General features: G+C 36.3%; 1 protein-coding gene across 1 annotated transcript in view; it reads right to left on the minus strand.

Annotated features, from left to right (window-relative positions):
- The window catches only part of FRK (fyn related Src family tyrosine kinase), a 109,234-nt gene extending 81,994 nt beyond the window's left edge, over positions 1-27,240 (minus strand). The window contains exon 1 of the mRNA XM_003986478.5: positions 25,850-27,240. Within this exon, the coding sequence (XP_003986527.2) occupies positions 25,850-26,220 (371 nt within the window). The 5' untranslated portion in view covers positions 26,221-27,240. The remainder of the gene's footprint in view (positions 1-25,849) is intronic.
- Between the last annotated feature and the right edge of the window lie 289 nt (positions 27,241-27,529).

Genomic DNA, 27,529 nt, shown 5'->3' on the forward strand with positions numbered 1-27,529 from the left:
GCATAAAACATACTCTCCCTGATAACTGTCAGAAGGAACCAACCTGCCAAGATATCCATCTCAGTCTTGAGAACTGTGAGACAATACTACATTTCTGCTGGTTAAACCAACCACTTGGAGGTACTTGGTCACAGCAGCCCTAGCAAGTGAATACACTGAATTAACGTTTTTTTCTGACAGAGCCCGTACACTATGTCAAGGAAAACAAAAGAGATCCAATTTTTAAATGGTCAAAGGACTGAAAATTCATGAGGAAAATATAATTCATAAAAATAAAATAAAAATGTGTTACTGTAGAAAAAAATTTTTTTGAATTGTGATTTCTGGTTACTAGAAAAGATGATACTAAGTAGTGACTATGGTTTTAAGAGAGTATAAGCATTCTGTGTTGTGCCCATGGAATCCTTTGAATCCTTTTGAAAGAAATTTGGTAGTAAACATGAACAGTCTTAAAACTGTTCATTACCTTTGGCTCCATGATTTGATTCTGGGAATCTATCCAAAAGAAATGACACAAAATCTGGAAAAACCTTTATATAGAAAAATACTTATTGCTATGCTATTCAAAACACTACAAAAATTTAAAATGGAACAAAACCTAAGTGCTATTAAGAGAAGAGTTAAATTGGGGTGCCTGGGTGGCTCAGTCAGTTGGGCATCTGACTTTGGCTCAGGTCATGATCCCATGTTTTGTGAGTTTGAGCCCTGCATCAGGCTTCCTGCTGACAGCTCAGAGCTCAGAGCCTGCTTCAGATTCTGTGTCTCCCTCTCTCTCTGCCCCTCCCCCACTTCACACTCTGCCTCTCTCTAAAAAAATAAATAAACATTAAAAAAAATATTTTTAAAAAGAGAAGAGTTAAATAAATTATGGTACATTCATTGACAAGAATATTACAGAAATTTGAAAAATTAATATGAAGACTAAACAGCACCTTAAAATGCATAGTACTAAAAAAGCAGAATATATACACTGATTACTTTTAAAAACAAAAGACCTGTGCATATGAAAACTTAAAAGATATTTTGATATTTGTTATATATGTATATCACTTGGCAAATGTTTTTAATAATATTCAAGATTACCAGCATAAGACAAAATATGATTAAGTGCCAAAAATCCTTAGGAGAATTTCCAAGAAGAGAAAAATCACATCTAGCTGTACTGGTTAAGAGGAGATGTAATGTAGCAAGTGGATTTGTATAGATATATACAGACATAGAATATAGCTAGAGAGAGAGAGAAAGAAGAGAGAGAATTCCTAAAAGACTGATATGGAACAAAGGAAAAATTTCTAAAAGAAGATCCACATCAAAAATGTGGCGAGTTACTATCTCTGGATGTTTAGATGAGAGAAAATTTTTCTTCACATTTTTCATTATTGTCTGAAATATTTTGCAGTGAGCATTTATTAGTTCCCATAGGAGAAAAAAAATCCCACAATCAGAAAAAAAGTAAACCTATGTCCATTTTGAAAAAAAAACAATACTAACATAACCAAACAAAAACCAGAAGGCAAAAAACAAAACAAACAAAAACAAAACAAAACAAAATCCCAAAAACCAGAAGGTAGTTTTGCTTCTCCCAGAACCACATCTCCAATCAACCTATCTCCCTGGGGTGGTACTGTCTCAATCCTGCTGACTCAGACCATGGAGCCAATTCTCAATACCACCACATTTTAAGGAAGAACTAGTATCTACAGAACAAGTACAGCAGAAAACTCGAAATTCATGGCAGTAGGCATAATAAACTTGTTTAATGATGCGGCATTCAAAAAGAAATCTTTAATAGGCATGAGGTGTATTGATGAATATGCCGAACCTACTCAGCATTGTTATTACATCCCATGTTTAAGCACTTTACATTGTTAATTAATGTTGGTTAATATTAGAAATCCTGTTAATTACAACTAAAATGTCAAGTAGCATTACAGCAAACACATATTCATTTATATTTCACGCCTGTGTTTAATTTCTTAGGGGAGGGGGAAACATTTGAGGTGCAGAGGGTAATTTTACATGATGACAATACAGAGTTAACTCATTTGTGCGTGTGTGTGTGTGTGTGTGTTTAGAGCTATTTTTAGATGTGCACATACTTCATTGAATTCATTAAGAAAAATATTCTTTAAAAATATAAATAAAAGAAACATAAATGCAATGTCAAAGATTTTGAAATGTCTAGAACTGAAATCTAGATACCTGTCTATTAATAATACAGACTTTTGTTGATGTTATTAGAAGTACCAGAGGCTATTTTGTTCAACTCGCAGATTTTCCCTTCTTGCACTCAACATCCTTGAGCAAGAAAGACTATGTTCTCAAGACCATGCAATGGAACACAGGCTACCACTTACTAATGACAATGCGTTTGAAATGCCAAACACAGATGAAACATCAACACAAGCTAATTAAAAGGCTACTTTTCAATTCCAAAGTCTAAGTGAAAATATTTTTTAAAAGTTCTGTGGCAGAAGTAGAAGCCAAGGAGAGACAATTGAGGAATGAAATCATTAAAGTAATAATGGAAATAGGGGATCCCTCTCAATGAGATAGGAAGCTGCTGGAGAATTTTGAGCAGAGAAGTAATTTTAATATTTTGGCATTTAAACAAAATGCAGCATTTGCCTGCTGGGTTGAGCACAGACTATATTTAGAGCAATAGTCAAATCAGAAAGGCCAGTTAGAAGACTCTCACACTAACCCAGATCGAAAGATTAACGTGGGTTGGACTAGGTGGTGGCAAGAGTTGGTGAGAGACGGTTGACTTATGGATATATATTAAAAGTAGAGACAAAATGATGTGCTGATTGACTAGAAGTGAAGTATGAAGGGAAAATGGGAGTCAGGGTAAATCCAAGATATTTGGCCTGAGCAAATGGAGGCAATTGACAGAGCAGGGGAAGGCTTTATGGGGCAGGTTCATCAATGGAATGCAGGAGCTCAGTCTTGGAGGTGTTAGAAATGGCTAGAATTTGGAGAGTTACATTTAGATACAGTGCTATCAACTAGACCATTGAATGCATGTCTCTCAAATTGAATGAGATGACCAAGAAAGTCAGGACAGACAGGGAAGAGGAGTAAAGGTTAGAGGACTTGGCACTCTTAGTGTTCAGGGAGAAGAGAAGGAACCAGCAGAAATGTTTCAGTTGAGCTCTTTGATAAGAGCAGCTTCCCAGAGTGGAAAGAGTAAAAGTCTAATTGCAGTCAGTTCAAGAGATGGTCAGCAAAATTCAGATTGTGGGGAACTCTACAGGCAAAGGAAATAAATTTCAAGGAAATAAACACAGAGGAGGGATCCATGTTAAAAGAGATTAAGTAAGACAAATTAACCAACTATAATGGATGGATGTTGTTTGGATTCATAAACAAACCATAAAATAAATCCACAAAAATTTAGATTCAAACAAAGGATCAAAAAAGGTTTATAAGAGTAAGGGAAATTTCACAGTGACTGAATATTTGATGATATTAGGATTTTTTTTTAGGAGTGATCATTATATTGTAATTAAGTTCATTTGTTAAGAGTTTTTCATGTCATTTACAGGTATCTACAAGAAGAATTTATAGAAAGAACTATATGATTAGGATTTGCTTCAAAACGACCCAGTGGTGGGGTGGGAGTAGGGGTAGGAAAAAGGAATATAAGGATGAGATAAAACTGCCATGTGTTGGTAATTGCTGAAGCTGAGTGATGAGACATGGGTGGGAAGAGGGAAAGGGGATACTGTTTTTTTATACTTCTGTAAATGTTTGAAAATTTTCATAGTAAAAACATTAAAGGGGCACCTGGGTGGTTCAGTTGCTTAGGTGTCTGACTTCGGCTCAGGTCATGATCTCATGGTTCATGAGTTCCAGCCCCGATTTGGGCTCTGTGTTGATAGCTCAGAGCCTGGAGCCTGCTTCTGATTCTGTGTCTCCCTCTCTCTCTGCCCCTCCACCACTCTGTCTCTCTCCATCTCTCAAAAATGAATAAACATTAAAATTTTTTTTTAATTTAAAAAAAATTAAAACTGGGAGATAGAGAAAAGAAAAAAAGAGACCTAAGTACAGGCAACTTTTTCAAAGGTCAGCTGTACAGAAGAGATTAAAGTACAACAGCCAGAGTGGAAGAGGAGTTAAGCATTGTTTTGGGGCACCTGGATGGCTCAGTCAGTTAAGCGTCTGACTTTGGCTCAGGTCATGATCTCACAATTTGTGGGTTCAAGCCCTGCATAGGCCTCTGTGCTAACAGCTCAGAGCCTGGAGCCTGTTTTGGATTCTGTGTCTCCCTCTCTCTCCGCCTCTCTCTCTCTCTCTCTCTCTCTCTCTCTCTCTCTCTCTCAAAAATAACATTAAAAAGTTTTTAAAAAGTTAAAAAAAATGTTTAAGTTGTTTTCAGGAGTGAAGAATGTTAATTTTGTTTGCTGCTACATAGGTTTCCAAGAAGAAATCATTTAATTCTTTACTAACTAGAATTTAAATTATATTGGTGAATTTAAGAGAGGTCAATAATTTTTATAAGAAATCAATACCCATTATTCAATTTCAGTTGAACCCACAGCATGCTTAAGAATCAGGCACGTTCTTACTGGGACCTTATGAAGATAAAAAGCTTCTGCACAGCAAAGGAAACAACCAACAAAACTAAAAGGCAACCAACAGAATGGGAAAAGATATTTGCAAATGACATATTGGACAAAGGGCTAGTATCCAAAATCTATAAAGAGCTCACCAAACTCCACACCCAAAAAACAAATAACCCAGTGAAGAAATGGGCAGAAAACATGAATAGACACTTCTCTAAAGAAGACATCCAGATGGCCAACAGGCACATGAAAAGATGCTCAACGTCGCTCCTCATCAGGGAAATACAAATCAAAACCACACTCAGATATGACCTCACGCCAGTCAGAGTGGCCAAAATGAACAAATCAGGAGACTATAGATGCTGGAGAGGATGTGGAGAAACATGAACCCTCTTGCACTGTTGGTGGGAATGAAAACTGGTGCAGCCACTCTGGAAACAGTGTGGAGGTTCCTCAAAAAATTAAAAATAGACCTACACTATGACCCAGCAGTAGCACTGCTAGGAATTTACCCAAGGGATACAGGAGTACTGATGCACAGGGGCACTTGTACCCCAATGTTTATAGCAGCACTCTCAACAATAGCCAAGTTATGGAAAGAGCCTAAATGTCCATCAACTGATGTATGGATAAAGAAATTGTGGTTTATATACACAATGGAATACTACGTGGCAATGAGAAAGAATGAAATATGGCCCTTTGTAGCAACGTGGATAGAACTGGAGAGTGTGATGCTAAGTGAAATAAGCCATACAGAGAAAGACAGATACCATATGTTTTCACTCTTATGTGGATCCTGAGAAACTTAACAGAAACCCATGGGGGAGGGGAAGGAAAAAAAAAAGAGGTTAGAGTGGGAGAGAGCCAAAGCATAAAAGACTCTTAAAAACTGAGAACAAACTGAGGGTTGATGGGGGGTGGGAGGGAGGGGAGGGTGGGTGATGGGTATTGAGGAGGGCACCTTTTGGGATGAGCACTGGGTGTTGTATGGAAACCAATTTGACAATAAATTTCATATATTGAAAAAAAATAAAAAATAAAAATTAAAAAATTAAAAAAAAAACCTAGGGGGAAAAAAAAAAGAATCAGGCACGTTCTTGGGAATGCAAGCTGGTGCAGCCACTCTGGAAAACAGTATAGAGGGTCCTCAAAAAAAAAAAAATAGAACTACCCTATGACCCAGCAATTGCACTACTAGGTATTTATCCAAGGGATACAGGTGTGCTGTTTCGAAGGGACACATGCACCCCCACGTTTATAGCAACACTATCGGCAATAGCCAAAGTATGGGAAGAGCCCAAATGTCCATCGATGGATGAATGGATAAAGAGGATGTGGTATATATATATATATACAATGGGGTATTCCTCGGCAATCAAAAGGAATGAAATCTTGCCATTTGCAACTACGTGGATGGAACTGGAGGGTATTCTGCTAAGTGAAATTAGTCAGAGAAAGACAAAAATCATATGACTTCACTCATATGAGGACTTTAAGAGACAAAACAGATGAACATAAGGGAAGGGAAACAATAGTAATATAAAAAGGGGGAGGGGGACAAAGCATAAGAGACTCATAAATATGGAAAACAGAGAGCTACTGGAGGGGGTGTGGGAGGGGGGATGGGCTAAATGGGTAAGGGGCATTAAGGAATCTACTCCTGAAATCATTGTTGCATTATATGCTAATTTAGATGTAAATTTTAAAAAATTAAATTAACAAAAAAAAGTTAAAACTTTAACAAAAATGAGTCTTTTGAAATAAAAATAAATAAAAATAAAAAACAAAAACAAAACAAAAAAGAAGAATCAGGCATGTTCTACACTTGCTAATGTTTTCATTCTTTTCTAATATGACCACAGTCATTACTCAGTCCTACACACCCATCAAAAGAACTTACAAAAAACTTCTACCTAATAATGATTGAAAATTCTGCTTCAAAGTTATAATCTGATAACATTTTATTAGCAAACTATTGTGCATAATAGTTAATAAACTTGAATTAAATGTAACAAATGTCTAAATCAAAAAAAGGAAGAAACAAGGAAAACTTTCATATAATTCATGTAGCTACTCCTTAAAATCAAATTTTCTGACTCAACGACCTTTAAATAGAATTATTGTTAAATGTTTTCCTTAATTCTCCACTCTACTGATTATTTTTTTCCAATATTGGCGGTTAAGCTAACAGGTACTGAGTTTTTGTGTTGCAACAACTAGTGAATAAATAGTGAGCAGGTGAATATCTGTTTCTATGGTTTCTGTTTACAGTAGAGAACATTCACATTGATCTTTGACACTTGTTACTTTGCTTTGTAATAGAAATTTAAATATTGTCTTCTCCTCCCTTATTCATATCCTTAGTTTTCTCCATCTTGTCCTCAATTGAACTATTCTCTTTCTGTTTTTCTGGCTCTCTTTCTCCAGGATCATTACCTCTAAGTTTCATTACACATGATTCCATTTCAGTTTTCCATTCTAGGAAGTGTCTGGATAGAAAAAGAACATGCAGGAGATCTATCTGCTCTTTTTTAATAAGTTTGTCTGAACAAATACTGAGTTTCTGAAAATAGATCAGCAATTTAAGAAGAAATAACAAAGTTTCCTTTTTTGCTGGGACAAAGCCTCTTTCCATGACAAATCCTCAAGGAACAGGGATCGTTTTCTTCCCTCTTTCAGCAGTGGCTGAGATCCCATTAGATAAGGTAAGCTCCAGGAATGCAGTGAACCTTGCCAATTCCTTGGGTTGCCCTCTGCAAATATACTTACTTTCTGCTGGATCAAACTAAACCATTCATTACTTACACTCGTACTTCTCTACAATGGCACAAAATTATAGCAACCAAAAGTTGCTAAAATTAATGTCAAATGGATAAAAACATAGGTTTCAAAACCAGGTTGAGATCATTTTTCTCATAATACCCACTGCACTAAACTGAATCGTGAAGTGTGCTGACTGATCTCTGTCAGGTATGACAATGTGTTTAAAATGTTAAACCAAAATGCTTATTGACATATTTTATATTCCCAGAACCATTGAGCAAAGATTCCTGGGAGATACTCCTTCTTTGCATTTGAAGATTAATTTTTGTCAAATTACTTTCAAAAATCAAACAAACTGAAAATATTCCTTTGAAAAAGATTTTTTTTAACGGTACTTTGTCCATTAAATAAATGAAATAGTTTCACTAGATAAATACCAGTCTACTTAACTGTAAACGTAAATGTATAGATAAGGTGAACAAAATAAAGTGGGCTCTGTCCTAGGAAAAGTCATCACGGGAACTCTGCAGGAGTTTATGTAAGCCTTCTCAGTATGTGTTCACCTATTTATTTTTTTTAGCTCCTCAAAAGCAATTTCATATTCTGCCTGTGAACACGTCATCAGAAAAAAAAAAGTTGTTTTTATTATTATGAACACAGCATTTTTTAAAAACTACTAAATCAGCAAATAACAAAGCAAGCCTTCAGGTTTCCCTAAGGGGGAATGTCAGACACACCCAAATGTGTCAGTACTTTTCTTTGTGAGACTTTCTAAATCACTGGGGGCCAAGGAAGGCTATTAACTTCTTTTAATTCCCTACCAAAGCCTTGTTTTACCACCTTGCCTATACAGTCAATTTTCCATTACTGAATGTTAAAGCCTTATTATATCACTGTGAAGTTGCTTTAACCCAATTTGTCCACAGTACAGGAGGTCAATTCATTTTTAGGTCCCAGTAGTCATGTACTTGGTTTTATTTTTTGTACAATAAATGTATGCATTTTTGTCAGTTGTTTTCTTTTTGCCTCGTGAAAGATAATCAACACTGAAGTGTACTATATCACTGGATGGCAAAAAGAGGGTAGAATGAAGAAAAGGGTTTAAGTCACTTTGGTTGACAGTAATTGGCATTTTATTTTTCTCACTGTGGACCCAAAAGTAAAGCCTGAGTTGAAAAACCTCATCTTGGGGCGCCTGGGTGGCGCAGTCGGTTAAGCGTCCGACTTCAGCCAGGTCACGATCTCGCGGTCCGTGAGTTCGAGCCCCGCGTCGGGCTCTGGGCTGATGGCTCAGAGCCTGAAGCCTGTTTCCGATTCTGTGTCTCCCTCTCTCTCTGCCCCTCCCCCGTTCATGCTCTGTCTCTCTCTGTCCCAAAAATAAATAAACGTTGAAAAAAAAAAAAAAAAGAAAAACCTCATCTTGTTATATAGTCTCCTCAGTATAAACGTTTATGTAACACAAATGTAAAAGCACAGGGATAATTTTTTAAACACAGTTAAAATAACATAAGCCTAGAATCATGAACTTTCCTACGTGCCCACATTTGCCCAACTTATTTCCATTCTCAGCAAGGTATCTGTATCTAGTCTTCCCTCAACTACAAACCAGGCCATGCTATTATCGACCTGCTCACCAATTTCCTTTCTCCTACTTTCTCACAATCTCACTTCATTTAATTTCCTTAAACACCAGCTTTATACTGGTGTTTATCTTTGCTCATTTTTGCTCATGGGATCTTCTGTTTGTTCCTTACATCTTTTGCGATGTTTATTAAAAATTCATCTGTTCTTTTCACCCACATTTTAAACCACTGAGTCCCCTCCTTCCCTTTGTTTCAATTCTTCTCTTTGTTCCTTGTGTGTTTCTCCTCAAATGCATGTGGGTCTCACACAGGTTTGAAGCCCCTACTGAGGGCAATTTCCTGCCTCACTCTGCAGATCAAGAGATAACCAGATTGAATTACACGTGCACAAACACACACTGACTACAATTCTGGAAACAAGTAGAAAGGGCAGGGAAATTGTGTGAAATTCTCCAGCAAACAAAGATGTATGCCTGGTTGAAACAGAGAAGGAAACAAACAAGGTAAGAGGCAGGAGAGACACCACCAACTAGTGTTAGAATGAGGGGGAAAAAATTGGGAGCAAGATAAAGGAGTGGCTAGGTAGAGTTTCGGCCAATAGTTGTTCATTGTAATCTACCCAACAACCTGTCATGCTGCTTTAGAATTAGTCTCTCAACTAAACTCAGAAAGACCATTTAAAAATGTATTCTTAATTAGTATATAAAGATACAAAATTACTTTTTCTTTATAAGTTAAGGTTTTAAAATATAAAACATGTCTAGAATGATTATTATTTATGTAATAAAGTAGGTTATAATAACAGACCCCTACAAAACTCAGTACTTGTTCTATAGTTTAAGAACCAAAAGGATTCTAAAAAAAAGGAGAGAGAGAAAAAGAAGGAAGAAAATAAACCAGACTTAAGGTCAAATACGGTTATTGTGAACAAGCATTTAACTGGACTCTGAGCTTCATGGTACTTAATTTAAAAAAATGTGATATGTAATAAAATTCTTATCTGTTATAAGGAAGTAAATCAATTTTTCAAGAGAAACAAACAAACTGTGCCTTTGCTAACTTTATAATACAGATTTGTATGCTTTTTTAACATGGTCCCCATTAGAACATTATAAAACCTATAACCCCTTATCCTAAAAAATGTACAAATATACATCACATAAATTTCTGTTCTTTTTAAGACAGAGAGAGATCGTGAACAGGGGGAGGGCCAAAGGGAGAGGGAGAGAAAGAATCTTAAGGAGTCTCCATGACCAATGTGGAGCCCAATGAAGGATTGATTTCATGACACTGAGATCATGACCTAAGCCGAAATCAAGAGTTAGATGCTTAACCAACTGAGCCATCCAGGTGCTCCTACATCACACAAATATTACACAGCGTTTCAGAGGATTCATGATTGTCTTAAGCCTATCTCTAAGAGTCTATGGTCTACAAGTTAAAGATTCTTGTCATTGAAATTTGAGGGAAGAGTATCTTCAAAATCATAGTGTATAATGACAACAGAAATTGCAAAAGCTATATGTTTTTATATCTTTCTTATTTATGTTAGGTGGGTAATAAAGGATAATTCAGTGAAAGTAGTTTTATGAGGAAGGTAAATCATGAACTATATATGTTCAATCATAATATTTGTATGTGGCCTTTTGGCCAGCATATTTGCTACCCTTTATGTCTCATGACCTAAGTGACTTCTAAGCATTTAAGTGTTTTGCAGAAGTATGGAATTTATAATACTCAGATGAGAAAATCCGATAGCTACTGTTTATCATTCCCTTACTTTATTTTATACTTTACTAACCTGCATGCCTACCCAAACAATATATTATTTGTTTTTCCTTATTTGTAGACTTTATAAAATAGAATCGTATTATATGCAATCTCTTGAAATTTTCTTTTCACTCAACATTATGCTTCCAAAATTCATCCATGCTGTCACATGCCACTTAATTCATTATTTTCACTATTGTCTAATACTCTACTGAATAAATAAACCACAAATTATCCCCTCTTATTAATAGGCATTTAGGGGCACATTGGTGGCTTAGTCAGTAGGTAAAGCGTCCAACTTCAGCTCAGGTCATGATCTCAAGGTTGGTGGGTTCAAGCCCTGCATCAGGCTCTGTGCTGACAGCTCCGAGCCTGGAACCTGCTTTGGATTCTGTGTTTGCCTCTCTATTTGCCCCTCTAGTTGTGCTCTGTCTCTCTGTCTCTCTCAAAATAGAGACAGAGCACAAATGGGGGAGGGTCAGAGAGAGAAGAAGACACAGAATCCAAAGCAGCCTCCAGGCTCTGAGCTGCCAGCACAGAACCCAACACGGGGCTCAAACTCACGGACTATGAGATCATGATCTGAGCCCAAGTCGGCCGCTCAACCAACTGATCACCCAGGCACCCTTTAAGTTAGGATTGTGATGAGAGAGACCACAGAGTTCAAAGTGATTCAGCAGCAAACCCAGTATCTACCTGTTTTCCTTTAAACCATTGCATAATACAGATAAAAGACATTGAGTCACTTTTGTATTGCTTTTATCTGAAACATCACTGTATTCACTGTACTATAATAGCCTGAAGCTAAACAGAGGACTATCCTACAACTGTAATATACAATAGAAAACAGTCAGGGCTTACCTAACACAATCCCCATCTGTCTTCTAGAAAAATGCAAAGAGGACCACATATTGCTTTTTGTATATAAAACATTACTGGAATAAATGGATCTGAGTGCATTCTTTTGATTTTGTAAAATAGTACTACTACTATGCCATAGAAAGTATTAAAAATGTAGATGCAAAAATAAAATAAAAATGTAGATGTAAGGTATATAATTAAGTATTGAAGCATTTTTAAGGAGCTGTTAAATTGACTCAGTATTTCCAAGTAGGTTCTTCTCATTAGGCCTCCTTAACACACTATTCTGTATCTCTCCTTTCCTTCACAAACTTCTTTAAAAGTTACATATATTTGCTGCCTCTACTTTATTTTTTTTTAATTTTTTTTTAAGGTTTTATTTATTTTTGAGACAGAGAGAGACAGAGCATGAATGGGGGAGGGGCAGAGAGAGAGGGAGACACAGAATCGGAAGCAGGTTCCAGGCTCTGAGCCATCAGCCCAGAGCCCGATGCGGGGCTCCAACTCACAGACCCCGAGATCGTGACCTGAGCTGAAGTCGGCCGCTTAACCGACTGAGCCACCCAGGCGCCCTGCTGCCTCTACTTTAAGACCTAGAATTAGTTCAATCTTCCCACATGACCCAAAATTTTAGGTGTGTGGCACCAAAGAGAAAAACTCATTAATTTTTCCAACAATTTTGAGAAGGCCAAACCGACCACACTAAAGATGAACCCTCAGCCTATGCCCACTCTACCCCACCCTCCAAATGCCAAATATCCAAACCCACCAGAGGATGTTGAAAAGCTACCACTAACTTTGATGCCCTATGGAGGGTGAAACCTTTGGTAAGTCCCAGCCAAACAGACACGTCCTTAGGACCATACATGCTCTGTTCAGAGATGTAGGCAGCTGGGTTCCACTGCCTCTTTTGATTTTGCTTTCCCTTCGCTGAATTTCAGGATGTACCCAAGTCACGTGTGTAGAGCCATATAATATAATACTCTTTCCTATGGCTCAGCCCAGCCTAACCCTCCCAGAGCAGAGTCCTAGACAGAACATGAAGTTCCTCATTAAACTCTCTTTATCTCATGACATCATCCATAATTACTTTATAAAATTTCATGTTAGTGTTATCAGTAATCTCCAAGCAATTCTAATAGTTTTTACCCCTTTCTTGTTACTCTGATCTTTCTTTAGCATTTGGCCACAAATCTCTTTCTTGACATTCTATCTCCCTGTTTTGAAAAATATGCCCTTTGTTTTTTTTCTACTTTCATGAATTCTTGACTGCTTCTTTCAGGGGCTCTTCTTCCTTGGATTAGTTAGGTTTTGCTTCAAAACAACTATATAGTTAACTCACAAATCTAATTTGGGAGTGATTTGGAACAGGCTCGGCTGATCTTAGCTAGGCTTGACCATGAGTCTCCAGTCAGCTAGAAAGTCAGGTGGGACAAATAAGCCCTCTCTTCACCTGGTCTCTCACCCTCCAGGGTTTTTGCCTGGGATTTTCTCAAGGTAGCTGCAGAACTCCAAGGGCAATAAGAAAGCAAGTCCCAACATGCAAGCACTTTTCAATCTCTGTTTTTGTCACATTTCCTATTGTTCTATTGACCAAGACAAGTTAATTGGCCAAATTGAGAGTTTGTGTGGGAGGAGACTTCCCAAGAATGTGGATGCAAGAGGGTGTGAACAAATGGAACCATTACTGTAATCTATACACTCACTGCACTTACCAAAACCATGAGCATTTCTAAAGAATTGATCTTCAGCCCCTTCTCCTGTTAGATTCTCACTGTATGGTTCTTATAACCCTTGTGAAGTCTATAATACTCTGCGATTCTTATTCCTGTCACATCTATAACACCTCTTATAATGCCTGCAAAACTCCATCTTTACATCCATTATTCTACTAACAAGAAATACAAAATTATAGGAAGAACAAATTATGAATTCTTCCTATGAAGGTAGGAAAAATTAGGAAAGGGTCTTATCAGCTAAACCCTAAAAGAATGGTGTGATTTTTTTCCCCAAAGCAGTACTGATCCACGTATTGGCTTCTTCATTCCATTAAACAATTATTTTCTGAAGTGCAAGCTACATGACAGTCTGTGCTGCCCTTATGGCATGTATCAGCATCTGTCTTATACTAGCTGAGAAAGAGAAATAAAAGCCCCCTGACATCCAAGAGCCGGCCTGGCACTTATAACTAGGCCTTGGTGTTCTTCTGTTGAACATAAACAGTCTCACAGAACATCAACATCAGACGAGGCCACCCTGTGACCATGATGGATCAAGTCAAAAACAAGATCAGATCACTCTTAATCACATCTGAATACCCACAAAAGCAGGGACATTGTCCAACCACAAAAATGACCAAATATCTACTTATCTTGGCTAATACAAATGACTATTGTTTCTTTACCAATTGTAGCCTTAATCTGGAACTAGTCTCCCTCCTTCTCAACAAAATTTATTAAAATACCTAATCGTATAGTTATCCTTACCTCCTGACAGCAGTCAATCCAGAGCAAAGCCCTGCTTCTTTAAACTCTCTCCAAAATTACACCCCAAACTCTATAATGTATCCTTCCTAACATGCTCTTACTGAGATGCTCCACTGGTGTCCATGCTGTGTTCTCCTTCCCTGCAATGAGTAATAAACCAGTACAGGTGTATTCCTGGTGGTCTTTGGCTGACGGGCACTATACATTCTTGATTTATTTGTCTTACCTCCAGAGACTGTTAAAATTCTGTGGAGAATGAGCACTGTCTTATCCATTTTGGTATCTCCCACTGTATAAAAAGAATGCCTTTAATAAAATAAATATACACAAAATGTTTATATTTTGTGAATGGATACATGACTCCCATAGACTCCATCTTTCTCAATCACTAGAAATGCTGAGAAGATTTTGGAGAAAATGTTCTGAGTCCTACTTCACAGAAATGACACAGGCATCCCCCAGAGATGACTTCCTGGAAGCGACTTTGCAAGCAGGACAATTCTGGAGCTTGCAAGATGATGTCCTTCTTGCAATGAGAATCTTGGTATGTCGTAATTGATTAATATTCATAAATAGAAAAAAGATATATGTGAGATTGGAAGAGCATTAAAGTGACTTTAAATCTACCAACAATACTGCCTTTCCATAGGAACCATATGGGATTCTTCTGAATCGCCCAAATCATGCTGCCAATGTGGTATGCAACATTTGTGTTAATGGAAATATTTATTTTGATATAAGATTTTAAATGCCTTTCAAAATAGATACCTAATATAAAGTTTAAAAGCTCTTAGTATTAGCATTTCTTGAATTACAAAAGTTTTTAGTTATAGCACTTCTTGAATTGCATTCTCATTTTACCCTTCAAAAAGCAAATAATTCATTAAAAAATCTCCAACTGAGAAATTTAGTTTGAATTTAAAGGTACTACAAAATATTCCATATAAATGAAAAAGGAGACATAAGTAAAAACATTAAAGAATTTGGGGCATCTGGGTGGCTCAGTCAGTTAAGTGTCAAACTCTTGATTTCCGCTCAGGTCATAATCTCACGGTTTGTGAGATCAAGCCCCACAAGGGGCTCTGTGCTGACAACATGGAGCCTGCTTGGGATTTTCTCCCCCCCTTTCTCTCTGCCCCTCCCTCGCTTGACTCTCTCTGTGTCTTAAAACAAATAAATATTTTTTAAAAACACTATATAATCTAACACTAAAATTAATTCAATTTTTAAATAGCAAATAAATCTAATTGAGAACCTTTGGAGAAAAAAATGAAATCATGACAACAAGATCACACACAAGAGACAGTCCATATGGAATCTGAAATTAGTCAAAAAAGCAAGAAGGGGTATAATACAGATCACATGATCTACATTTATATCTATAAGTTTAGCAAAATTCTTGTTAGGTTGATCTTCAAAAAAAATCCACATAAACTAATACTAAAGTTATGGGCTTCAGGAAAATAGCTCCATAAGGAGGTCTAAAATAGCATTCAAGCTACTGTCAATCTGCATAACTATCTTCCCCCAGAAAAATTGGTCCAATCTTTCCAGTACTAACAAGTGTTAAGAACTCCCATTAAAAACGGAATCAGAAAATGCTGCAGAGAAATCAGCAGTTAATTAGTAAGAAAACCAGTAAAAAGAACATATAATTATTGCGTTTGATAATGTTTTAGAATGTGACAGAGAAAATCTATTAATATTCAGTAAAAGCATCAAACTTTCAGCATGCACAAACTGAAAAATATTTCATATACATAATAATTTGAAATTATGTATGTTAAGCATAAAAACTGAAATTATAAGTCTGGCCCTACAACATTAATTTTGTAAATTGGGTTTTGGTTTTCTATCCATTTAAGAGCTCAGGCCAATAATTCCTTTACTCTAAATATAACCACAGTATAGTTTAATATGCATGTCTGTGATTTTGAAATACCATTTCAATGAGATTCATAATCTGTTTCTGGTTTGATGGTCATTCTACACTATGGACAATATTCAAATCAATTTGTGGCCCCTAAGTATTTTTCCCCCAGAAGTAGATTAGAGTCATTAATTTCTGGGACCTGGAAATTATACTCTTATGACTATGAGTCTAACCAAAAATTGAGACATGAACAATTCATTGAGAAAAGAATGCAAAATGCCCAATGCATGAGTGAGGAAACTCATTAGATATTTCTGGTAGGTAAAAAAACAACACAGAGAGCAACTGTTAAGAAAAAAAGTTGGCTTTGTCAGCTGCTCTTTAAAAGATCTGAGATTTATAGATAAGCAAACATTCATTTAATTATTCATTTACCCAGCCAATGTTCATGAGTGCTTATTGTGCACAGGTACCACACTAAGCTCTGGGACCCAGGGCAATGGCTTCTTTCTCCACCTCCCACACCCAAAGTGCATAGTCTCGCAGAAAATGGATAAGCAATGATGATAAATGTTAAAGGCTCTAAGCAGGAACACCAAACCTAGTTCAACAAGTCAAGAAAGGCTTCAGGGAGAGAAGAACAAACAGAGTGAGACTGAAGATGCGTGAAAGTTGCTCAGGACAAGAGGAGGGAGAGGTTTGCAGGCAGGACAAGTCTGACCATGTGGATGAAGCCCAAGACTGCAGGTGACAGAAAGTATGGAAAAAAGACTAAAAGATGTTCAGCGTATGAAACCTGTTCTAGGGAAAGAATATTGTGAGCTGAGGCTAGAGTGGAGATGCACAAAGTATGATCTATTTAGACAGAAGTAAATGGGGAGCCATGCAATTCGATAATAGGTAACATTTATGAAGCCCTTATTATATGTCAGGTTCTCTGTGGTGTATGCTTTTTGCACAAATAATCTCATTTATGTTACATAATGACCTTACAAGATAGATGTCATTTTCATTCCTATTTTACAAATCTGAGGCAGAGGGGTCAAATAATTTGCTCAAGTCATGACAGAGCCAAACTCCAATCTAGATCAACTGGTTGCACAGCCTGTGTTCTTAAGCACATAAAAAGGGCAATTAACATTATATTTCAGTTGAAACTCTGTGCCACTAACATTTGGACCTAGTTAAAATATCCAGCAGAAAAGTCCAAAGATTGCTCTGATTTTTATTTGTGACATAGTGGTATCTCATTGTGGTACTGAGAGTTGGAAAACCCAAAGGGAATTTTCTGAGCTGATAATCAGGCAGTTAGTTGAAGTAAAACCTTGTTTGTTTATTTGTTTGTTTGTTTTCTCTTGGGAGCTTCAAGACCTAGAGGAGGAAACATAATAGCAGCTTAACAAAAGTTAGCCCTACTTTACTATATAGAAGTTTGTATCTACCTTGACAATGTCAATTTGGTGAGAAGCTTGACCTTCATTTATCAAAAAAATAATACCAGGAAGGGCTCCTAAGTGGCTCAGTTGGTTAAACACCCTACTTCAGCTCAGGTCATGATCTCCTGGTTCGTGGGTTTGAGCCCCACATCAGGCTCTGTGATGACAACTCAGAGCCTGCTTTGGATTCTGTGTCTCCTTCTCTCTCTGCCTCTCTCTCTCTCTCTCTCTCTCTCTCTCTCTCTCTCTCTCTCCCTCTCTCAAAAGTAAATAAACATTAAAAATAAAATAAAATAAAAACAACATCAGGATGTATCTACAGAGACAAACTATACATTTGAAGAAATTCTCTTGAACAAAAACCAATTTGAAAAACCAACAGAATATTTTTCTTTCACAAAATGAATTTGATTAAGTTGAAATCTAGGTTCTAATCTTTAGGACTGAAGCATAGCAGCTTATGCGTTATTTCACTCACATAAAATTTTTTCCATCATTATTAACTTGTTGAAAACCTGAAAAGAAAAATCTATACTGTTACTAGAAAAGAGTTTGAATGGTATATTGCAATTGAAACTTTCAAAGTATTATCAATTTTCTTAGAAAAGATTAAGAAGTGCCTGGGTGGCTCAGTAGGTTAAGGGTCCGACTTCAGTTCTGGTAAAGATCTCATGGTTCGTGGGTTCAAGCCTCACATGGGGCTCTGTGCTAACAGCTCAGAGCCTGGAGCCTGCTTTGGACTCTGTGTCTCCCTCTCTCTCTGCCCCTCCCCCGCTTGCACTCTGTCTCTCTGTCTCTCAAAAATGAATAAACATTAAAAAAAATTTTAATATATATATTATATAAAAGAAAAGATTAAGAATTGGGTGCCTAGGTGGCTCAGTTAGTTAAGCCTCCAACTCAATCTTAGTTCAGGTCTTGATCTCAGGGTCATGAGTCTAAGCCCCACACTGGGCTCCAGGCTGGGCAAAAAGCCTACTTGAAAAAAAAAATAATAATAATAATAAATAAAATAAATTAAAAGAAACTAAAAGATTAAGAATTATTCCTATTAACTTTAATGATTCCATACCATGTCACTTATTACTTCTCAAAGATAACTTCAAATACTGTAATCAAATATTACTATCTATCAATTACTTTAAACTATTAATTACACTTAAATTTTGTGATTTTAATGCAGTTTAGTTGGATCCTCTTTTCCTCACTTCTATAATTTTGCCATTATTCTTATAAAATTTATTTTAATTTAGCAGTTACCTATCATTCGTCCCCAAAATGGTGACAATGTACATAAAAATTCGTTATATAACAAATTATGAGAAACACAGTTATGTTAACATAAACATAATAGTTATACTAACATGAAAAACCATATTATATCTGAGATGTAATGTTTTATAAATTAATTATTTTGGCACCATATTGTTATTTCACAATAAAAGGATTAGGAGAGAAAACATCATAATTCTATTGGTAATACAGTCACGTAGTAATACATTTTTCTAATTAACTTAAATTATTTGTCCTAAAATTCTTTTGGATTTATCTGAAACATTTACTTTGATAAACAGCTATATGTATTCTTATAATACATTTTACTTTTATATAGAAACCTCTTTTTCACTTAGCTTCTAAAAGTATGGTATTTAAATATATTTTGTCTTAGTGGGGAGAAACTGAAAATGAATAATTTTCATTTTCCACATATATCCATTTAGTCTTCCCTGAAAACTATCACAAAGGGAAAGAAATAAATGATCTGGAAAAAAGAACAATTATAGGATGAATTGCCTGTCGGTGATTTTCTAGTGATTTAAACTACTCAAAGTAGATATGTCAGATTGGTTTGTGAATATTACGATGCCTTTGGTATAGCCACTGTGGAAAATAGTATGGAAGTTCCTCAAAAAATTAAAATATAAATATTGTATTATCAAAAAATTCCACTAATGGGTATTTACCCAAAGAAAATGAAAACGCTAATTTGAAAAGATATGCACCCCTATGTTTATTGCAGTATTATTTATAATAACCAAGATATGGAAGCAATCTAAGTGTCCATCAATAGATGAACAGAGAAGAATGATGGGGTGTGTGTGTGTATATATATATATACATATATATACATATATATATATATACATACATATATATACATACATATATATATGTATGTATATATGTATATAATGAAATATTATGCAGTCATAAAAAGATGAGATCCTGCCATCTGAGACAACATGGATGGACCTAGAAGGTATTATGCTAAGTGAAATAAGTCAGACTAAGCAGACAAATACCACATGATTTCACTCATAAGTGAAATCTAAACAAAACAAAATGAAAAACAAATGAAAAAATAAAAAAACAGAATCAGACCTATAAGTACAGAAAACACACTGATGGCTGGCAGAGGGGAGGAAGATAGGGGTTGGGCAAAATGGGTGCAGGGGAGTGGGAGATACAGGTTTCCGGTTATGAAATGAATAAATAACGGGGATAAAAGACACAGCACAAAAATATAGTAAATGGTATTAAAATGGGGACATATGGGGACAGATGGTAGCTACACTTGTAGTCAACAGAACGTAATATATAAACTTGTCCAATCACTATCTTGTACACCTGCAACTAATGTTACATTGTATGCCAAATTATACTCAAAATCTATATATTCTGATGCCTGTATGTCTGTATGTCTGTATGTATTTATTTATAATAATTTTAATTTTTAAACCACATTGTTACTCTACCTTTAACAAGATCAAAAGGTGGCTTCATTTCTCAGCTGAGAAAGAAGTCGACGGATACCTAGTTTGAAAATAACTAGGAACACTATGTACAACTTGTATTGGATAGTTATTAAATTTAGCAGTATTCAAATAACCAAATAATGAGGCTCCAATTCTATTTTTAAATGGTGGGGTAAAAGAATTCTCTTCCTAAGAACATACCATTTTATTTCTTAGTATTTTCTTCAAGCCAAACAATGGCAATGACCGTAAGTTAGATGAAATTTTGACGTAACTCTAGTTGACACATTAAAAAGGAGCACAATTAGGAAAATATGTCCTAAATGGATAGAAAGAAGTTCTCTTACCTTTATACTTCATAAAATTCTAACACTTTTATTTCATAGCATAAACTACCAACAAAATTATAAATTACAAATATTTTTTTTCAAAGCAGTTCATAACATGATGAATAGGAGAGGAACTGGAAACAATCTGCCTTTACATGGCAATAATAGAAGGAGAAGAAACTTTTCACTAAATGCTTTCCCACACTTTTATACACACTTAACAATCAGGCAAACAACTTTTTAAACCCCCTGTAGATAAATGATGCTACGTGTAAATTACACAATTGCTGATTATTTTGCTTTTCATCACTATATTGCATTAGTTAAACTTTTTTACAATAAACTCATAGAACTTAAAGCCATTGTGCTTGGCTTGAAGATTTATGTGTAATTTCCATACCATTATTTTCTGGATGAACTTTATGTCTCTAAAAACACTGCGAATAAAAAATATAAAGGGAGTTCTGAGTAATCAGACACTAAGAGTAAGGGTTTTGAGAAATTCCATGTTGAAATGTTGAAGAAAAACACTCATCTATGAAAGAATCTAGGAATTCAAATTGAAGGTGAGGTAATACAATGATTCTTCCTAGTGACAAAATAAGTCATTAAGAACGGGTTTATTATATCACTTAACGTAAGATATTCAGAAAAGGTAAAGCACTTCAAAGTTGAATAACAACCAAGTATTAAATTGGTTTATCTTTTAACAATACTATAGTTCTTTTTTTAACATCTCTACTTCTTAGTATTAAAAAAAAAAAGCCAAATGCTAAAACTTTCAACTGGTTTGCCCTGACACTAATAACTCCAAAAGTATTTGCATTGTTTTCTTATGACAACTCAAGAATAAAGACACAAACAAATGAATACTAATAGGCATTGTGTTTAACTAATCTAATTAGAAATTAGATGACTTAATTCTCACTGGTTTCCCATTGCCTCTAATCTCACATATGTAAATGTAAATAATAATCTTAATACTATATTCTGAGCTCATCGTAAAAAAAAACAAAAACCAAAAAAACCTACATTAACTTCCACAGTATTTGAAAGTAAAAAATGAAGTATAACTTTGAAAAACTCAATGAAAAAAGACATTAAAAGACATCTTTGTGTAACTCCCCAAGTATTAAGGCACTGTGTGGGCCACTCGGACACTTTTACTCATAAGACTGTTAACTGCTTAATTGTTAAGTTAAAATCACCACTACCTGAAATGGACTAGAATTCTAGAGGTGACAGCTCCCTGCACTAAAAGTATTGAAGGAATTTAGCCTTTTGGTGGCAAGCACCCTCATTAACAACCTAAGATCATAGATGAAGGCCATGGTGTACACTTGAAAGAAAAGAAATGGCCTGAACTAACCAGGAGGCCCAGTGGCAACATCTGGGCAACAAGTTTTTATTCCAGTGGATGAAGATCCCAAGATATAGGTTGGTAGTGACACATTGGAACACTGCTGAGAACAAATTCCAAGAGGAATGAGGTCAGGAATTATGTGCATCAAAGAAAAGTATTCTTGGTTACAGATAGCCCATAAGAATAAAAAATAGTCACAAAATTTTAGTTGTCTTATTTTGTGTTTGTTAGGCAAATAGAATCCAAATAAGCAAGGACACTGTGCTTGAGCCTGTTACCCAGAAAGTTATCACTTTTGAATTGCTTATTTTATTTCAGTTTACTTGCTTTCCTCAGCATTGTCTGTCAAGTATGTAGCTAAACCACTACATATGAAACATTAAGAGCTCATGTTCCACAAAAAAAAAAAAAAAAAAAAAAAAAAGCTCATGTTTCCAGACAATCAGAGAATCCAGAGATCTGGGTGAAATCAGGGACCTTACAGATGAGCAAACAGAGATCCTAAGCAGTAGTATGTATTGAATGTATGTAAAATTAGTACCTTATGGTTTTCAGAGAACGGGTCTCTCACCTCTTTGGTTAAGTTTATTCCTAGATATATTATTGTTTTTGGTGCAATTGTAAATGGGATTGTCTTCTTAATTTCACTTTCTGCTGCTTCATTATTAGTGTATAGGAACGCAACAGATTTCTATGCATTGATTTTGTATCCTGCGACTTTACTGAATTCATTTATCAGTTCTAGTGGGTTTTTTTTTTTTGGTGGAGTCTTTAGAGCTTTCTATGTATAGTATCATGTCATTTGCAAATATGAAACTATAAAACACTGATAAAAGAAATTCAAGATGACATGAAGAAATGAAAAGGCATTCCACGCTCATGGGTTGGAAGAACAAATGTTGTCAAAATATCTCTACTACCCAAAGCAGTCTACACATTCAATGCAACCCCTATCAAAATACCAACAGCATTTTTCACAGAACTAGAACAAGCAACCCTAAAATTTGTATGGAACCAAAAAAGACCTCGAATAGCCAAAGCAGTCTTGAAAAAGAAAAACAAAAATTAAAATAATATGGTACTGGCAAAAAGCAGATACATAAATCATTGGAATCAAATAGAAAACCCAAAAATAAATCCACATTTATGTGGTCAATTAATCTTTGACAAAGGAGAAATGAAGATACAATGGGAAAAAGACAGTCTCTTCAACAAATATTGTTGGAAAAACTAGACAGCCACATGCAAAAGAATGAAACTGGACCACTTTCTTTCACCATACACAAAAATAAATTCAAAATGGATTAAAGACCAAAATGTGAGACCTGAAACCATAAAAATCCTAGAAAAGACCACGGTAGTTATCTCTCTGACGCTGGCCCTAGCAACATTTTTCTAGATATGTGTCCTGAAGCAAGGGAAATAAAAGCAAAAATAACCTATTAGGACTACATCAAATAAAAGGTTTCTGCACAGCAAAGGAAAAAATCAACAAAACTAAAAGGCAACTTAGTGAATGGGAGAAGATATTTGCAAATGACATATCTGATAAAAGGTTAGTATCCAAAATATACAAAGAATTGATACAACTCAGTACCCCCCCCCAAAAATCATTCAATTAAAAATGGATAGAAAACATGAACAGACATTTCTCCAAAAAAGACACACAGATGGCCCACAGACACATGAAAAGATGCTCAACATCACTCATCATCAGGAAAATGCAAATCAAAACTACAATGAGATATTACCTCATACCTGTCAGAATGGATAAAACCAAAAACTCAAGAAACAACAAATGTTGGCCTAGTTGTAGAGAAAAAGGAACCCTCTTGCAGAGCTGGTGGGAATGCAAACTGGTGAAGCCACTGTGGAAAACAGTATGGAGCTTCCTCAAATAACTAAAAATAAAACTATCCTAAAATGTAGTAATCATACTACTGTGTACTTACCCAAAAAATACAAAAACACTAATTCAAAGGGATACATGCACTCCTTTATTTATTGCAGCATTATTTATAATAGCCAAACTATGGAAGCAGCCCAAGTATCCATCAATAAATGAATGGATAAAGATGTGATATATGTATCTGAGATATATGTATATATATACATATATATACATATACATGAATATGCATATATATACATATGCATGTATATACATGTACATATGTATATATATACATATATCTCATACATTTATATAATGGAATATTATTTACCCATGAAAAGAATGAAATCTTGCCATTTGCAACATAGCATGGATAGAGCTAGACAGTATAATGTAAGTGCAATCAATCAGAGGAAGACAGGTACCATATGATCTCATTCATATGAAATTTATGAAACAGAAGAGAAAAGCAAAGAAAAAAAGAGAGAGACAAACCAAGAAACAGACTCTTAACTATAGAGAACAAACTGGTTGTTACCAGAGGGGAGGTGGATGGGGAGATGGGGGAAATAGGAGATGGGAATTAAAGAGTCTGCTTATCATGATGAAAAAAATAAATAAATAGAATGATAAAAATATTAGATTATGAATTCAAGGCTCTAGTATTAATATTCTAGTATTTATTTGTCTAGTATGCATATGTTTTGCTGAATTTAAAACATACATAATACCATACATTATCATACCATATCCATAAATCATATAGTAGTGAAAACATAAATGCACATAAGCAAGCATTTGGTGAATAAATAAAGATATTTCCTATAGATTATCACAGAAAATACATGTTCAAACAGATGATTTTCTCATTTGAGAATTGATCAATTCCATTCATCAAAAGTCTAGATTTCAATTCATTTCTATTTAGGCATAAAATAAGACCCCCCCTTTTTTTTTTTAACACATATAGGTTCCTAGTGTTGGAAAGAATCTCAAAAATTACCAACCTTCCTTTTGTATTTGTATTTGAGTTTGGAATGCAGCAATACTGCCTGATTGGCACTTCCTTGCCATTTTATTCCTTAGGCTAGTAAAGGATGCTGCAATTCTCATAAAAAAGAGAAACATATGAGAAAATAAGTGAATCCTCAGTGGTTCCTCTACCAAGATACATTCCATAAAATAAGTCCTGGGAGACATTCCCAGTCTTGGGTTTCACTGGAACCAGGCAGTAACAAAGTTAGGGCCAGTAATAGTCCCCAATTGCTTCTCAACCCACCAAACCTCAAGTATCCATTGTCAAGACTGTGCTTTATCTACTTTATGTTCAACCACCACTAGCATAACCTACCCCTCCTCCACTTACCATGCCTCTGCTGTGCCTGGCACTTGCATGGATGGATGGATGGGTGTATATAAAATTTTCCTCTGTGGGTCCACCATAATCATAGAATTTTTTTTCCAAATATCAGATTAGTCATTATCTCCTCCTCTGGGGAAATACAGCCATTATATTTTTGTTGTTGTTGTTAAAACTTACTAAATATCTATAGCTGGTCAGTTTCTAATCATAATAAAACCCCAAACTATCACAATTTGTGTAGCCTAAGTCCATATCTGGAACTCAAAGAAAAATGTCTAGTCATCATTTCACTGGGAAAATGCAGTGAAAAATTAGCATCTTCCAAATGCTACCCTGATGTTAATTGGCTCTGTGTGTGTCTAACAGGATGAAAAGGGATTAAAATTAGAGTTAGGGTTGGGCGTTGATGCTTCAAAAGTTTTAAAAGAGAGAGAGCTGAACTTTAGATTTGAAGGTGTGATTTACATATATGATATACTTGCAAATGAAATGCAGTTCTCTTTTTAAAGTGAGACATATTTTACAGCCAAAGAAAAGGTAGAGTATTAGATGCACCATTTGTTAATGTTGATGAACACCCAGGGCCCACGGGTATACATATGGTAATAGAAGTCATTTCAACAACAATTACCTGCCAGTTTCACTCTTAACAGTAGAGGTGTGTTTCAATGAAAAGGTTCTTGCCAGTACTTCCTCATACTTTCTGGGTAGCTCTTTGGAAATTAGGGGGTTGCAGATAAGAAGGAAAACTCATTACCCACCCTCAGAGAGTTGAGAAATAAAGTATGGGTTTGTACTACTTACAGCTCTGCCTGCAGGCTCCTGTCCTCAGCCACATAGTTAGAAGGAATATAGCCCTGCAGCAGCTGCCCAGAGCTATATACCCTTTTCTCCAAGTGCCTGGCGAACCACCAGCCCTCCTGGGAAGTGTCCAGGACTTGGAGCTTGTCGCCTGCGAGGAAGCTCAGGTCCTCTGCAGTCCGAGCCTGGTAATCAAACAGAGCCACAAAGTGGTGACCACAGCTTCTCCTGAGCTCCTGACTCTGTGACCTGCAAGCATCAGGGGAGCAGCGGGCCACTGGGTTCTCAATCACCACCGGCTTGTCGGCCTCCTGGAACAGGCATGGGAGACAGGGCTTTAAGTACGTCAAGAACCTCACACAAATGTTGCCCATGGTGCCCTGGGAGGGAGGAGAGGAGAGGGGCTTCTCCCTCTCCTTTCAGTCTCTGCAGATCCACTCTCTTCTTCCACCGGGCAACTTGGAAGTCAGCACCAATTCCCCTGGCTTCGGAGAGCGTGCAAAGCCCTGTTTCACAACAATGGGGCAGATCTGCCTGCGGCGAGCCCCGCTTGGGGACACTCACCTGCTTGCTTTTTGTGGCCAGAGCGGCTGCCCTAGAGCAAAACCGAGCAGGAGCTGGGCAGCCGCTCAGGGAAGATGCCTTTTCTTCTGGTCTGCTTAGGAATCCCACAGCAAAAACAAAATTAAGAGGGCTTTATTTAGACAAATGTCTGGGAACAGAAAAGAGTCATCTTGCTTTACGTCCCAAGGAAAAGTTATTACGAGAAAGAGGTTAACACCAGGTAAGATCACATCTTGCCTCTTCCAGGAGCTCTCTCCCTGCTTCAAGTCCGTCTCTGTGGTTTGGCCAGTCCTGACCTCCGCTGCTCTTTCCTTTTTGCTAATGATTAACCAACCAGCTGAGGTTACTGCCTTTAACATCCTGAGCTATGAGCAGACTGAAATAATTTCTCCTTACTTCCTGGTTTCCTTTCGTCTGTGATTTAAAAGAGATTCCCGGCCTCTCTACCTCTCCTTTCCCACACCCAAAAGAGACCAGCGCCCTCATCAGGGAGCCCAACTCTTAAAGCAGCTGCCAAAATCCATACTCTTGGACAAACAGACTAGCCCAGGGAGGTTTTTGTCTTGCTATGTTCCCAGCACAGATTTGTTTCCCCCACATAGATGAGGAGGATTATTTTGCCGCCATAGGGCAAATAAAAAGGCTAATTAAAGTGTTTAGGTATTTGTTATTGGACAAATAGCAATTGGGAAAGAACCATTGAGTTCCTACCTTTTTTCATCACTATGAATAGATTTTAATAGCTTCAAAATACATTTACAGTCTGGAAAAATATGACAGCAGCTGACTAAAATGCTGAGAACCTGAAACACTGCTTTTTCCCACAGAGACATTTAATTTCCCATCTCTTATGTACTATTTCTGAAACACACACACACACACACACACACACACACACAGACTACGGGACAAGGAGAGAGAAGGAGAAGAAGGGCCACATGTGTGCTACTGCAGGGGCTCTTTCTGTTCAATTTTGGCCTCCAGGTCTACATGAGTTCTTACTAAATTCTTTGGCAGGACCTCAGGAGCTAGTGAAGCTGAGATCAGGACAGCCATCCTGACAGGCAGTGGGGTTTGCTCTACTTCCCCTTATCTGGGAGAGCCGTCTCACAGATGTGT

This window comes from Felis catus, chromosome B2, assembly GCF_018350175.1.
Source record: "Felis catus isolate Fca126 chromosome B2, F.catus_Fca126_mat1.0, whole genome shotgun sequence".
Classification (NCBI taxonomy): domain Eukaryota; kingdom Metazoa; phylum Chordata; class Mammalia; order Carnivora; family Felidae; genus Felis; species Felis catus.